Below are 12,839 nucleotides of genomic sequence, written 5' to 3' on the forward strand. Positions count from 1 at the left end.
GAGACAGAGAGGCCACAGACTTGGCCCTTCTGGGGCTGGCCGGATGCCCAAAGCCAGGGGACCAGCCTGCAACCAGGGCCACAGCCAGGAAGGCTCCTTCTGGGTCAGGAGCAGCCCTTTTAGGTCTGTGGAAGAAAGTGGAGGTCCAAGTCTGCAGGGGGTGCCAGCTCCAGCCTAGGTGATCCAGAACTCAGCCTGTGCTTCTCCTTCCCTCCCCCAGGAAGGCAATGGAGGGGCTCCTTGCCCTCAGTGAAGATGGCTGCTCCCCCATCTCCATCCAGCAGATGGCCTATGGTGCGTTTCTCAAGGAACAGCTCTGGGGTACCTGGGCAAAAAAGGGTTTTGGGGACTCTGGGACCCCTGCAGAGGGAGGAAGGGGATCAGGAATTCCTGTGGTGCTGGGAGGAGAGCTTGAAGGCGGGCCCCTGCTGGTGAGCACATCCGTCATCCCAGAAGGAAGCCCCATCCGAGGGCCAGAGTGGACAGGATGGGGGGGGGACGTGGCCAAAGGCCCTGCTGGATTGGGGGATAGATCGGCCCTTCTGGGCCCTGCTCAGGTCTGCACTTTCTCTGCCCACAGTGGCTGGCCTGGGGTTCGGACTCATGAGCGGGGCCTTCGCCATGATCAACCTGCTGGCAGATTCTCTGGGGCCTGGCATCGTGGGCATCCACGGAGACTCCCAGCTCTACTTCTTGACTTCAGGTACAGCTGTCCCTGCTTGGGTGGGGGGAGGCCTTTTCAAGCCCACCCCCCTCACTGTCTCTGTCCCCACAGCCTTCATGACTCTGGTGTTGATCCTGCTGCACACCTTTTGGGGCATCATCTTCTTCCATGGCTGTGAGACACGGCGCTGGGGGGAGGTGGCAGCTGTGGTCCTTTGCCATCTCACCGTCTCTGCCCTTGTGAGTAGCACCCCTAAAAATGGCTGTGTGAGAGACAGAGAGAGAGAGAACAGGGACTAGGCTGCAGCAAACATGTTCCCCAGCTGGGAGAGGGGGGTGGGGGGGGCTGTAGGCAACTGTACAGCTGTGGTGCCCCTCAGCTGGGCCACTCTCCAACCTTGGGGGAAGGCAAAGGGCTTCCCGTTTCATTTCTGGGGAACCCCCAGGCACAGAGATGGGGGTGGGAGGCCTCCCTGTCAGAGGCCAGCTGGGAGGGCTGACCCGCCTCTGTTTCTGCTTGCAGACCTTCTGGAACCCGGTCTACTTGGGCAGCCTTTTGCCAGCATACCTGCTCATGGTGGCCATGGCAGTGTGGGCTTATCATCTCTCCGGAGGCTCCAAAAAGAACCTGCAGCACTTCCTCCTGTGTGAGTGTCATCCCAGCTCCTGCCCAAAGTCCCCCTCCCCACTGGGCCATTGCCCCTGGGGTAACACTCCCCCACCCCCACCAGCCAGCTGGCTCAGCTCTCTCCCAAGTGCTGCATTCCCATTTCACAGGCTTACGGACTGCACCCCAGGCAGGATCCTGAGCCTTCCAGCCACCTTGCCAGGAAGCTGGGCCCCAGGCTTTCCGGAGGGCATCGGATGATTGTACCCTTGGAACACCGGGGCCGAAGATGGGACTAGGGCTGTGGAACGGCTGCCCTCAACCAGCCCCAGGAAATCTGTCTGCCTGGTGCCGTCCTCTTGAATCTCGCTGCATCTCCCCTTTGGCTCCTGATACTTGTTGGGGTGGGAGGGGAAAAGGTGTGTTGGCTGAGCAGCCAGGCGATCTATAGGCGCAGAGAAAGTGTCCTTGATCTGCTGCTGCTCTCAGGAAGAGGGGTGGGGGTGGGGAGCACCCAGTCTTGCGTTGCTTGAAAGCCAGGAGCAGAAGCTGAACAGAGCTGTGGCTTCCCTTCTTAAGTAGTACCAATAAAGAGACTGGCTAAAAGCTTGTGTTTGTTCGGGGGTATGGGGCCCAGGGCAGATGGCCTTGGCCTCCTGTGAGGTCCTTGCTTGGTCAGCTGGTGTGGCCATAACTGTGCAAAAGGGCCAACTGCCATCAACATGGTGAGCTGGGTGGATGAGTAGAGAGCCTCTGGGGGCTTCTGAGACGGCAGTGATCAAGTCAACATCTTGGGGAGCCTCTGGGACAGAGGTGGGGGGGACGCAGCGTAGTGATCTCAAAAGAGCCTGTGGAGGGGAGCCATGGCTTGATGTAAGCCAATCCTCTGTGGTTTGTTTCAGGTTTAGTGTATTGCATGAACTGCAGCCAGGTTGATTCTGCCACCGTTCTGTCCTGTCCCCAACTGTCTTTTAAGTCCCTTCAATCTTGCTTTGTTGGCTTTTGTTTCTGGCCCCCATCTCATCCAATGTGGGGCATCATTGGCTTCCTTGAAGCAAGTCGCCTTCTGGCACCCTTGCTGGCACTGGAGGCTTTGCAGGGCAGGCACCATGGGGGGGCTTTTGTTGCAGGGTACCAATGCTGACAGCCTTAAGTTGGCACAAGCACCTTGGTAAGCTCAGTCTCCTCCCCCCCCTTCCTCTGGCATTGAGAAACATGCCCCCCCCACGCTGGTTGTCAACTTAAAGCCTCAATTGGGATGAGAGTTTTGATTGCTAAGTGACGTGTCCAATTGTGCAACCTTTTTGCCACAATGGTTAAGTAAATCATTGCAGTTGTTATGTGGCTGTTAAACTAATCTGGCTTCCCTGTTGACTTTACTTGGCAGGGAAGGTTCCCAGCGGCAATTTTGTGATGACGCAACCATTATGAATACGTGCCAGTTGCCAAGTGCTGAATTTTGATCATGTGACTGTGGTCATTGTAACTTCAGACACTTGCTAAATGAGTAGCGCAGCATTAGCAATAGTACTTAGACTTATATATCACTTCAGTTCTAGTCAGCCTATTGTCCCTAACAATCTGGGTCCTCATTTTACCCACCTTGGAAGGATGGAAGGCTGAGTCAACCTTGAGCCTGGTGAGATTTGAACTGCCAAATTGCAAGCAAGCAGCCAGCAGAAGTAGCCTGCAGTACTGCTCTTAACCACTGCGCCACTACGGCAATGAATGGTTGTAAATCGAGGATTACCTGTAAATGTAAGACTTATTTTCCTCTAAGAATCTGCTACTTCCCTTTTATAATATTCAAGCCATCTTGTGGCAGTCAGTTCCAAAGGAGAATTATGTGGCATCTTCTGAAGCCCTTCTTTTCTTACAATAGGCCAAACGGAAGATGCCAACAGCCCTGGTGGTTTGGACTTTAGCATTATGAGACCTCTTCATAGTTCATGCACCATTCTAATTTTTTTTCCTGTACATCTCTCCGGGGTATTTTTTTTAATTGGCCTGATCGGGTGGCACTTTTACTCAGAGCTTGGAAGGAAGGGGCAAGTCATCCTTTGCTGCAGCTGCTTCCCTTCACCCACCCACCCGCCTGCAGACTGGGTAGGGGCCTTTGGTAGCCTCAGCTTCTGCAGATGGAGGAATCCCCTGTAAAATCATAGGGGGACGGAAGCTCTGATTCACAAGCTGATTCCTCCCTCTGCCTTGCCTATTTTCCCAGACCACTTTGGCAGACGCAACCAATGCCGTATTCTGCCCCGCACATTTGCTTTGCAAGGGGCTGCCTCCCAACAACTCTGTGTTGTTTAAAGGTCATGTTGGAATGGCTTGGGGAAAGTAGCACATTCCAAAATAAATCTTTTTTAGAATCTGCGGTTTCATTTGGGTTTTGTGTGAAGAAGGTTGAGAGTCAGCAGGTTTCAGGCCATTGCCATCTGGCAGCCATGCAATGAGCTTGCGAAGAGCAGTCAGTCGGCTGAGGGGCAAGGCTGCTGTGTTTGTGCAGGCCATAAAGAAGCCATTAATCAGATCAGTCCAGCTTTTGGCCAATGAGGCTTCCCAATAAGGGTGTGAAGGAGAGCGCGCGACATGACCCACACTCTTCCCTGCCTTTCTGTGGTACCAGCCCTGTACATAGCCGCTGAGCAAGCCTTGTGCCAAGGCGGCTTCCTGGCAGCCAGGGAGGTGCTGCAACACTTAGAGAGTCTGAAGGTAAGTCACAGGTTTCTGGTTAGAAGCGTCTCAGGCGCATAGTGACCTGCATTTTAGGCAGGCGGCCTCGCTTTCTCACAAGTCCGGAGGGGAGCTTTGCTGGGCTGGCTGCCCCTCTTGTCTTTGGGCTGCTCTTCCTCTGGCTGGCCTGAGCACCACCCCAGCTACTAGCAGGGGAGTGGGGGAGGCGAATGGGGCTTTGAAGAGGCTGGGGCAGGAAGGAGCTCCAAGGGCGAGGGGCAGAGTGTGGCCTGTGGGCTGCCAGCTACAGTGCATGCTCATCAGTGGAGGCCGGAGTGTAGAGGGCAGCAGGCTTTGTGGCTTGTGCCCTGCAGAGAGAAAAGAACAGGTGATATGGGGATTGCTCTCCTTCCCACTTGCATGGCCTTCCTTGGGGGTCCTTGCATCCCAGTTGGGCATGCACAGAAGCGGACGAGCACATGGGCCAAGCACGAAGCAAGGCTCTACATGGTTCTCCGGAGGTGGCTGTGCTGCCTCCCTTTGTGGGGCTTTCTCTCACCTGCTTGCCTGCCTCCGGTGCTTGTGAACATAGAAGAGGAAGGTGACTGCTGTGACCGCAAAGAGGGATCCAAAGAGAATAGCCAGAATGTCCCCTGCAGAAAAAGGTCCCCTGATGAATCCCTCCATGGGAGTGAGAAAGCCAGCCGAGGGGGAAGGGGCGCGTATCAAGGTGGTGTTTGAAACGTTTTCAGACTGCAGCCCCACAGACCCAGCCAGTAGGATTAATGTTGGGAATTCACCTTCAGCAACCTCTCCCCCGCCTTTCACTCCAAGTGGCTGCCTAGCCCCTCCCCAGTTGTCTCCAGGTTTCAGAGGCAGGCGAGTCGCCTCTGGGAGCCCTGTGGAAGGACATGGCCTTTTTCTGGGCACAGGAGCTGCCCCAATTGCTGTTGGTGTTGCCATCACAATTGCAGTGGGAAGGGAGAGTTGGCACTGCCAGTTACAAGCAGATGCCCAGGTGCTTACCTGTGTGAAAGGAGATGCCCACTTGTTTCTCGGCATCTGGAAGCAAAGCAGAAAGAACAACCAGAATAGCTCAGAGGTTGGGAAGAAGTGAATCCAAAGCCCCCTGCAAGCTGCCTTTCTTGGGTTGGAGGTGCCCAGAGCCAGCCCCCCACCCACTGAGAGATGGGCAGCAAATGCTCATAATAAATTGCTATGGTTGCTTGCAAGAGAGAGAAAGAGTTTGGGTCACATGAGCTATAGCTGGGCAAAGGGTAGTAAAAGTGGCTGGGTCTGGGTGGTGCCCAAGAAGTAAACTCCCTGTACCAGCCTGATTCACAGCACCAGAAGAGAAGAGCCAAACACGCTTGAAGCATAAACTGCCAGCAGCCCAGCCTGCAGGGCCTGTGTGAATGATGAGCAGCTTCAGTTCTGCTTCTTGCCAGTTAAACTTCATGCCCACAGGGGACATTTGCACTGTTCTCCCCCAGGAGGTATTTTGACTCCAGAGCCTCTTGCTTGGCTCCAAGCCCAGCTGAAAGTGAGCAATGGCTGCTCCTGAGACCCACGTACTCTTCCCTGTGCCCAGCAAGGGTTTCTGATCTGGAACAGGCAGTGGGAGGGAAGCAGCCCAGCGCTTTTTCCTCCTCTGGGCTGGTGCTGAAGGGCTCAACCCAGAGTGGCCACAAACCACCCAGAATGTGTCCAGAAGCCATTTGGAAAAACTTTGGCTCCCCAACACACACCCACACCAACCAGTTTCTGAGATTGTCATTGAAGCAAAGGAGGCGGCGGCCAGCTGACCCTAATCCAGCCTGGTGTGGCCAGGTGAGTACCTTTTCCAGAAGTCGTGTCAAGGCCATCTCTTGGGGTACCATCTGGCAGAGGAGAGGAGAGACCTCGACCTAGAGGGAGACAGCAGGGACTCAAACCTCTGAGTCAGCTTCTCCCTTGCTCTTCCTCTGCTCCTCCCCCCCTCCCCCAGCAGAAGCATCCAGGTCTAACTGCCTATCAGAAATAGTGGGGGGGAGTGTTCCTTCTTCTTGCGTTCTGGGTTGCAGTTGAAAGGGACCCTCCTACGCAGCTTGAATCAAGGCAGGTGGCTGCATCTCCACAACAGAGGTTTGGTTCCCCCCCCCCCACTATCTCTTTAGTCCTGGTGGCCATCAGGGGGCAGGAGCTTTGGGGGGGGGGGGGAATAAGCAAAGTGAGGACGGTTGGGGAAGTACCTTCCCCCCTGCCTGTTTCTGCCACTACCCCAGACTGAGGGGAGGCATTTCTTCCTAGTCTCCTGGAAGTTGACCTGTGGGTAGAGAATGAAGGAGCCCCCAACAAGATCTGCTAACCCCTTGGGCTTAACTAGCTGGGTTGGGGACTTTGTCTGGCACAACCTTGTCAGGCAAACAGCACCAGTATCCTGCATGAAATGAATCACCAGGTTAATTCAACGATCAGGTTAAATGTAAAAAATCAGGTTTCACCTTGGGAAATAGAACCTCTAAGCAAAAAGCAGCCCCACCCGCACAAGCCCGGCCAAGGAGAGCCAGGGATTCTGGAACAGTACCTGCTTCAGGTTCCACCTGGTCCCCTCTCTCTTCCGAAGGCCCACCACCTGCAAGACACAATCAAAGGAAGCAGTGATGGGATTCAAGTTTTTTTACTACCGGTTCTGTGGGCGTAGCTTGGTGGGCGTGGGAGGGGAAGGTTACTGCAAAATCCCCATTTCCTCCCGATCAGCTGGGACTCGGGAAGCAAAGAATAAATGGGGGCGGGACCAGTCAGGTGGTATTTGCCGGTTCTCAGAACTACTTAAAATTTCCGCTACCAGTTCTCCCGAACTAGTCAGAACCTGCTGAATCCCACCTCTGAAAGGAAGGTTAGCTGCACACGCCCATAGCCAGACACACTTTGGGTCCCTGCCCCGCTCCTCCCAGTTCTTCTGGGCTGGTCTTCTCCAGAGACCCCTCCCCCGTCCGGGTACCCCCACCCAGGGCCGATTCCCCTGCCTCCTGGAACAGGGGCCCCGCCTGGGCATGTTGGCTCTCAAGGAGGTTGATAACCATGGGAAGGAATGCCTTTAATCAGGACCTGGTCTTATTACACCCTCCCGCCCCTGCTCCGACAAAAAAGTCCGAAAAACCGCACCCGCAGACAGGTTTTGCTGTCCTTGCTCGTTCTCTTCCGTGCGCGTGTGTCCGAATGCGGGGATACGCACGCGGAGTCAGCCCAGGAACGCTTCAGATCCCCATTTTAATCGCTCCATCCAGGGCACAAACGGCCTGGGGGAAGATGGGGAGCGAGTCCCCTGCCTATCCGAACCCCAGTGGGAAAGTGGGTGGCTGTGAGTCTCCCGCCGTGTTTTAGGTGACTCTCCGTTTCAGTCGAGGTTCCCGTCGGTTGAAAGCACAGAGGCAGAGTTAAGCCAGCGCCTGTCCCGCGCGTGGCCCGGTTGGCCGTTCGGGAGACCCCCGAAGGTCCAGAGCTGAGGTTGGGAGCCCCAGAAAGGGTCGCTCAGCGAGCCAGAGTAGCCCGCGGCTCCGGCTTCTCTAGGAGGGTCAGCGCCCTTCTGCTGCCTGGGCAGGCCTGGGATGCAGCTTGGCCATTGTCGCCCTGGGGAGGAGCCGGGCAAACGCTCCTTCCGCTAGGGCCAAAGGAGCTCTGGTCTGGGCAGGGTGCCGCCTTTGACTGCTAGAGTCGCTGATAAGACGCGGGGAGGAGGGAGCGGCTTGTGTGTTTTCCAGGGCTGCGGGCAGAGGGCTGCCAAACGCAACAGCCCGTGGCGAACCTTGAATCGGAGGCGGGGTGCGGTGGGTAGGGGTGATCCAAGGAGAGGTCAGGCAACTTGTTACTCAGATCTTGGTCACCTCCTGCTTGGATTACTGTAATGCACTCTATTTGGGGCTGCCCTTAAAGTCCCCCTCAGAAACTTCAACTGGTCCAGAATTAGGCAGCTTGTGCCGTGATGGGTTGCTGCCATGGCTCCCAGTTTCTTTCAAGTGTGATTCCAAGCGCTGGTTCTCACCTTGAAAAGCCCTCCATGGTACAGGACCTCCTTTCTCTTCCAGGTCAGATAGGCTGGGCATGCTTCCAGTCCATTCCCTTAAATATTGCCATCTGATGGCAACCAGAGAGCATGCCTTTTTGGTGCCCCATAGATGACTTTCCCCCTGAAGGCCTCCTCTGTTCTCCTAGTCTTCTGTGGAGCACCGAGGACCTGGGTTTTTCCCCAAGTGCTGGGGGGAGATGAGGTGACTGCATAATGGAACTTGATTTGGTACCAGGTTTATCTTTTATTTCTTTCTTATTTAAAGCACTTCTATAGCCACCTATATTTCAACCAATTCTGGTCAACTCCTGAGTTTTTAATGTGTTTGGGCTTTATGGTTTTAATATGGCTTTTATGTTGTTTTAATTTTTGATTGGGAGCCACCTAGAGTTTGTAGCTGTGTAAACGGCTGTATAAGATGGGTAACTACTGTATATGTTTTAAATAAATAAACAAAATCAATCAGTTCCTGCACTGGCATTTTCCTGTTCTCACTATGTTCTCAAGATATAGTACCATAGTTCACCTCTTTGCTCAAATTTTTAACTTTTATGTATACTGTGCCATTTCCGTTTTCCCTGTCAAACACAACTCGTTTACCTCTGACACCTGAACTTGCATTCTCCTCCTATCAACACCTTACAGTTCGTCACACACAGCAAATCCTCTTAGCCATCCTGTCTCCAACCGATCTCTCTATGGCTGCCCTGCCCCCACCATGGGTTTGCACTTCATCTTACATCCTTTTTTGCTGCAGTTGTTAAGCAAATCACACAGTCATTAAGTAAATCCAGCCTGTCCAACTGACTGGTTGTCGGAAGTCACCTGGGAAGGTCACACATGGCAATCATGCAATCGCAGGGACACTGCAATGGTCATAAGTGTGAGGACCAGTTGTAAATCTCTTTTCAGGAATGTTGTTAGCTTTGAACAGTCACTAAATAAATGGTCATAAGTCAAGGCTTACCTGTGCTTCTACAACCAGCCTCCTTTCTTACTCCTGCTTAGTGCCGAACCGTTTGCCAAGCGTGCTTTTATTCTTTTGCACGCTTTACCATCCCTTGTGAACCACTCAAAGTTGGGAGTTGGGCACATATAAATTATCCTCATCGTCTTGCCTTGTTCAGCAACTAACCTTTATATCTAAAGATGGAATGACTTTGGGTGTGGAAGCGTCCGATTCCAGAAATACCCCGTCTCTGGCTCTGGACAGAGGTTCTTGGTTCCCTATGAGGAGCTGGGTGGCAATTCAGGAGTCGAAGCAAGTGGCAACCTTTGCCCAGATTCTTCATCTGGGCCGATGATGACTTTCCTTGGGTCAGGAGCTGTGCTCACCGTTACTCTTCGGATCACAGTAGTGTGATCTGCATGGCGCTGCCCTTGAAGGTGCTTCAGCTGCTCCACAATACAGCAGTTGATTTGCTCATGCAACACCTCTGCCCTGAAAACTGCCCTGGTTGTGACTGGCTGTTTGTGTGTGCAATTCGTGGTTCTTGCTGTCACCTTTGAAATCTATCATAGCTGGGAGTGGGATATTTGGGCGGGAGGGGGTTGTCTCTGCTCATCCCTTCAGATCTGGAAGACGAAGATTCCTCTGAGTTTGCTCCATTAGGAAATGCCATCTGGAAGAGTTGGCTCTTCTCAGCGGCCAGTCCTTCTTCAGTGCCACCAAGCCATGGACTTTGAGGTCCAAGAGAACCCCCTAAGAGTCTTCTGATAGAGTATTATGGCGGTTCTTTTGGCATGTGGAATGTTATTTATTACATTGTTATAATATTATCCTTACACCATTAAACTTTAATGCTATTATTCTTTTGAAGGCCTAGCTAGAAGCTGCTCAGACATGATTGGAGTGGCATTTAAACTTGGCTAAATTATGAAGTATCCAAACAGAAGGGTCATCTTGGGAGTGCTTTCATCAGGTGCACCAAGTGACCTCCATCTCCCAGGTATGGGAAAAAGGTATTCTGCCTCTTTCTCCTTACCGAGAGATCTCTAGGAAGGTGAAAGAAAGGCATGGATATACCAGCTCCCTCCAAATCAGCTGGGCCAATGGGCAGGCTGGGCTGGCATCTGGCAGCAGTTCTAGCCTGGCTGAGGGCCAGTAGTGCAGATTAAAGGGCCAGCAAGGGGGAGATGCTCTTGGTGAGCAGTTCCCCAAACCGGAAGCAAGGGGTGTGGCTGGGTGTACTTCCTGATGTACCTTTCAAGGGGTGTCAGATATTTAGATTTCCTAGTCAGGACTTTTCCTGAACTGGGATAGTTTGGTGATACCAATTCGTATATGGATTCTCGCAGATGACTTCATCTTGAAAGTTGCCTCAATCCATTACTTCTTCCCAGACTCTCTTTTTAGTTTCATTCATTATGGTAAATTCAGTCAAGAAGCCCCTTTCATCGTTTATCCATGTTTGAGCCCCCGACCACCCATTTTTAACAAAAGCAGCTTAGCCCAGAAGGCTGTAGCAGAAGTACAAACCAGGAAAGACTTTCCCGCTCCCAGAAGATGGTGGCTGAGTTTCAATTATCGCAATGAGTCACTCCCCCCTTTCACTTCCCAGTGTGGACTTTGCAAGGGAGTGAAGCAAACTTTGTGTACCTGCCTGAAGAGGAGGTGCTGGCAATATCCGCCCCACTACCATGCCTGTAGAATTTCACAGGTGGGTGGCAGCATCTGTCTCCAGAGAGGTTGCTCATGAAGACAAGGTGGAAGCTTCAGATGTTCAAACACATCTTTGCCCACTGCTGTCTTGTTTCACCAGTCTGGGGGAGGGGGGGAAGAATTTTTTTTTTAAATTTGCATTTATATCCCGCCCTTCTCCGAAGACTCAGGGCGGCTTACACTATGTTAGCAATAGTCTTCATCCTATTTGTATATTTATATACAAAGTCAACTTATTGCCCCCAACAATCTGGGTCCTCATTTTACCTACCTTATAAAGGATGGAAGGCTGAGTCAACCTTGGGCCTGGTGGGACTAGAACCTGCAGTAATTGCAAGCAGCTGTGTTAATGTTTTACCAGTCTGAGCCACAGAGGCCCTGCTTGGTGGCAGCTGGTCAGCCAGCTTTCCATGCTGGTTGTTAGAAACCCTTAGATCATATACTGTAGACAGAATCTGTCCTTCCATTACATAGTCATGGGGAATTCCACCTCCCATAAGGTAGAAATGCTCTGCCTCCTGGAATTTTAGCATACAATGAAAGCGGCTCTCTTCCCAAAAAAGGAAGATGGCCATTAATAAAAGGAGGATGGGGTGGGCATTCCCCCCTCCAGACCCATCTGCTTCTCCCAGGGACCTCCAGGTTGGACATAGGCATGGATTCCCTGCACTTTGCTGAGCTGTCTTTGGAGAGAGTTGAGTGGACTTGAAGGCCCCCTGTAGCTTGGAAGCCATTGACACCTCTGCCTCCCTCTCTGCCTGGGGGTTTCTGCTGCCCTGCAGGCTGCTTATGGGATCCTAAGGGGCTCCTAACTTGTCATATGGAGAAGACAGAACTGATCCCATTAACAAAGTGTTTATGCTGACAGGCACTGCCTTGATTTTTAAAAATTAAGAAGTCATATTCTCTGGTCACAAGCTCGTGAAAGATTGAAGATATTAAAATAAAGGCCCAGCAAAAATGGGAGATTCATCTCCAAACCTTGAAAGTTAACCTTTAAGTACAAAAAGATGGAGAGTCCCAAGGGGGGATTCTGATGAAACTTCCAGAGATGGAGACGGAAGAGAAGGACAAGGCAGGTCAAGCCAAGGAAGGGAGTGCAAGGTGCCCCCAGAGAGGAAAGAGGGCTGCTCCATCTTCAAGCGCCAAGATGGGCAGGGTTGGATCAGGCCCCAAATGGGCCTTTAGGATGATACTGGACAATTTTGGAGTAAACTAGAACTGGGCTAGAAAATCTCCAAAGCTATCCTTATAAATGTAGTATTCTGTGTATTGTAATGGAGGTAAGAGAACAAGAATAAGTAGAGCATTATGATATGAACCATTAAAAAAGGGTGGGCTGGGTCTTCCAAATGTTAGAAATTATTGGGTAGCTAATCAGTTAAAGGTGGTCCCAGATATTGTAACTAGAGATTCAATATGGAGTTGAAGGAATTAAGGGAAATAGGAGATCCTATAAAAATATATTGGTTCAAAAAGGATATTAAAAAAATTGCTAGAAGGATTCAAAATCTCTTTTAAAAATTTGATAGAATTATGGAATAAATGGAGATACCGGTTAATGCCAGAAATTTCTACCTTAACACCAGTGGTGGAAATGGAGAAATTCCCCAAGATTGAACTGAAAGAATGGATTAGTAAACTAAAAGAAAATCAGATATATAAATGGGAAGACTGGAAGAACAAGTTAAAGAATATAACACAACTAAAGAATGTTTTATTAGATTCTAAATTAAATTGGTTGAATTTAATACAATTAGAGAAATGGATAGAAGTGGAAGAAAGATTTGAGGAGAAAGACAGTTAACAAAATTTGAAATGATTATAAAAAGAATGTGAGGTGAATGAAGAATATATAGGTAAAGGAAGAATTGGGAGAATATATAAAATATTAACTGAATTAGAAGAGCTGGCAAAAAGTTTAAACTTAATTTGGGAAACAGATTTAGGAGAAATAAATGATAATGATTGGAAAAATATTTGGAATAAAAGAGTATATAAAAATATGTCAGGTAGAGTTAAGGAAAATGGATATAAAGTGATATGGAGGTGGTAACTAACATCATGTAAATTAAATCAAATAGATGGTAAATATACAAATATTTGTTGGAGGTGCAAGAAAAAAGTTGGAACATATAAATGTATGTGGTAGGATTGTGATAGTGCACAAAAAATATGGGACA

General features: G+C 50.8%; 2 protein-coding genes across 2 annotated transcripts in view; one reads left to right on the forward strand and one right to left on the reverse strand.

The window, feature by feature from the left end:
- Positions 1–3,642, forward strand: part of LOC131192931 (gamma-secretase subunit Aph-1b-like) — a 45,849-nt gene extending 42,207 nt beyond the window's left edge. The window contains exons 3-7 of the mRNA XM_058172558.1: positions 221–294; positions 581–703; positions 776–903; positions 1,187–1,310; positions 1,441–3,642. Of these exons, the coding sequence (XP_058028541.1) occupies positions 221–294; positions 581–703; positions 776–903; positions 1,187–1,310; positions 1,441–1,472 (481 nt within the window). The 3' untranslated portion in view covers positions 1,473–3,642. The remainder of the gene's footprint in view (positions 1–220; positions 295–580; positions 704–775; positions 904–1,186; positions 1,311–1,440) is intronic.
- Positions 3,643–3,792: 150 nt separating this feature from the next.
- The window catches only part of CA9 (carbonic anhydrase 9), a 37,219-nt gene continuing 28,172 nt past the window's right edge, over positions 3,793–12,839 (reverse strand). Inside the window, exon 9 of the mRNA XM_058172552.1 lies at positions 3,793–6,560. Within this exon, the coding sequence (XP_058028535.1) occupies positions 6,400–6,560 (161 nt within the window). The 3' untranslated portion in view covers positions 3,793–6,399. The remainder of the gene's footprint in view (positions 6,561–12,839) is intronic.

The sequence above is a fragment of the Ahaetulla prasina genome, chromosome 2 (genome assembly GCF_028640845.1).
Source record: "Ahaetulla prasina isolate Xishuangbanna chromosome 2, ASM2864084v1, whole genome shotgun sequence".
Lineage (NCBI taxonomy): Eukaryota > Metazoa > Chordata > Lepidosauria > Squamata > Colubridae > Ahaetulla > Ahaetulla prasina.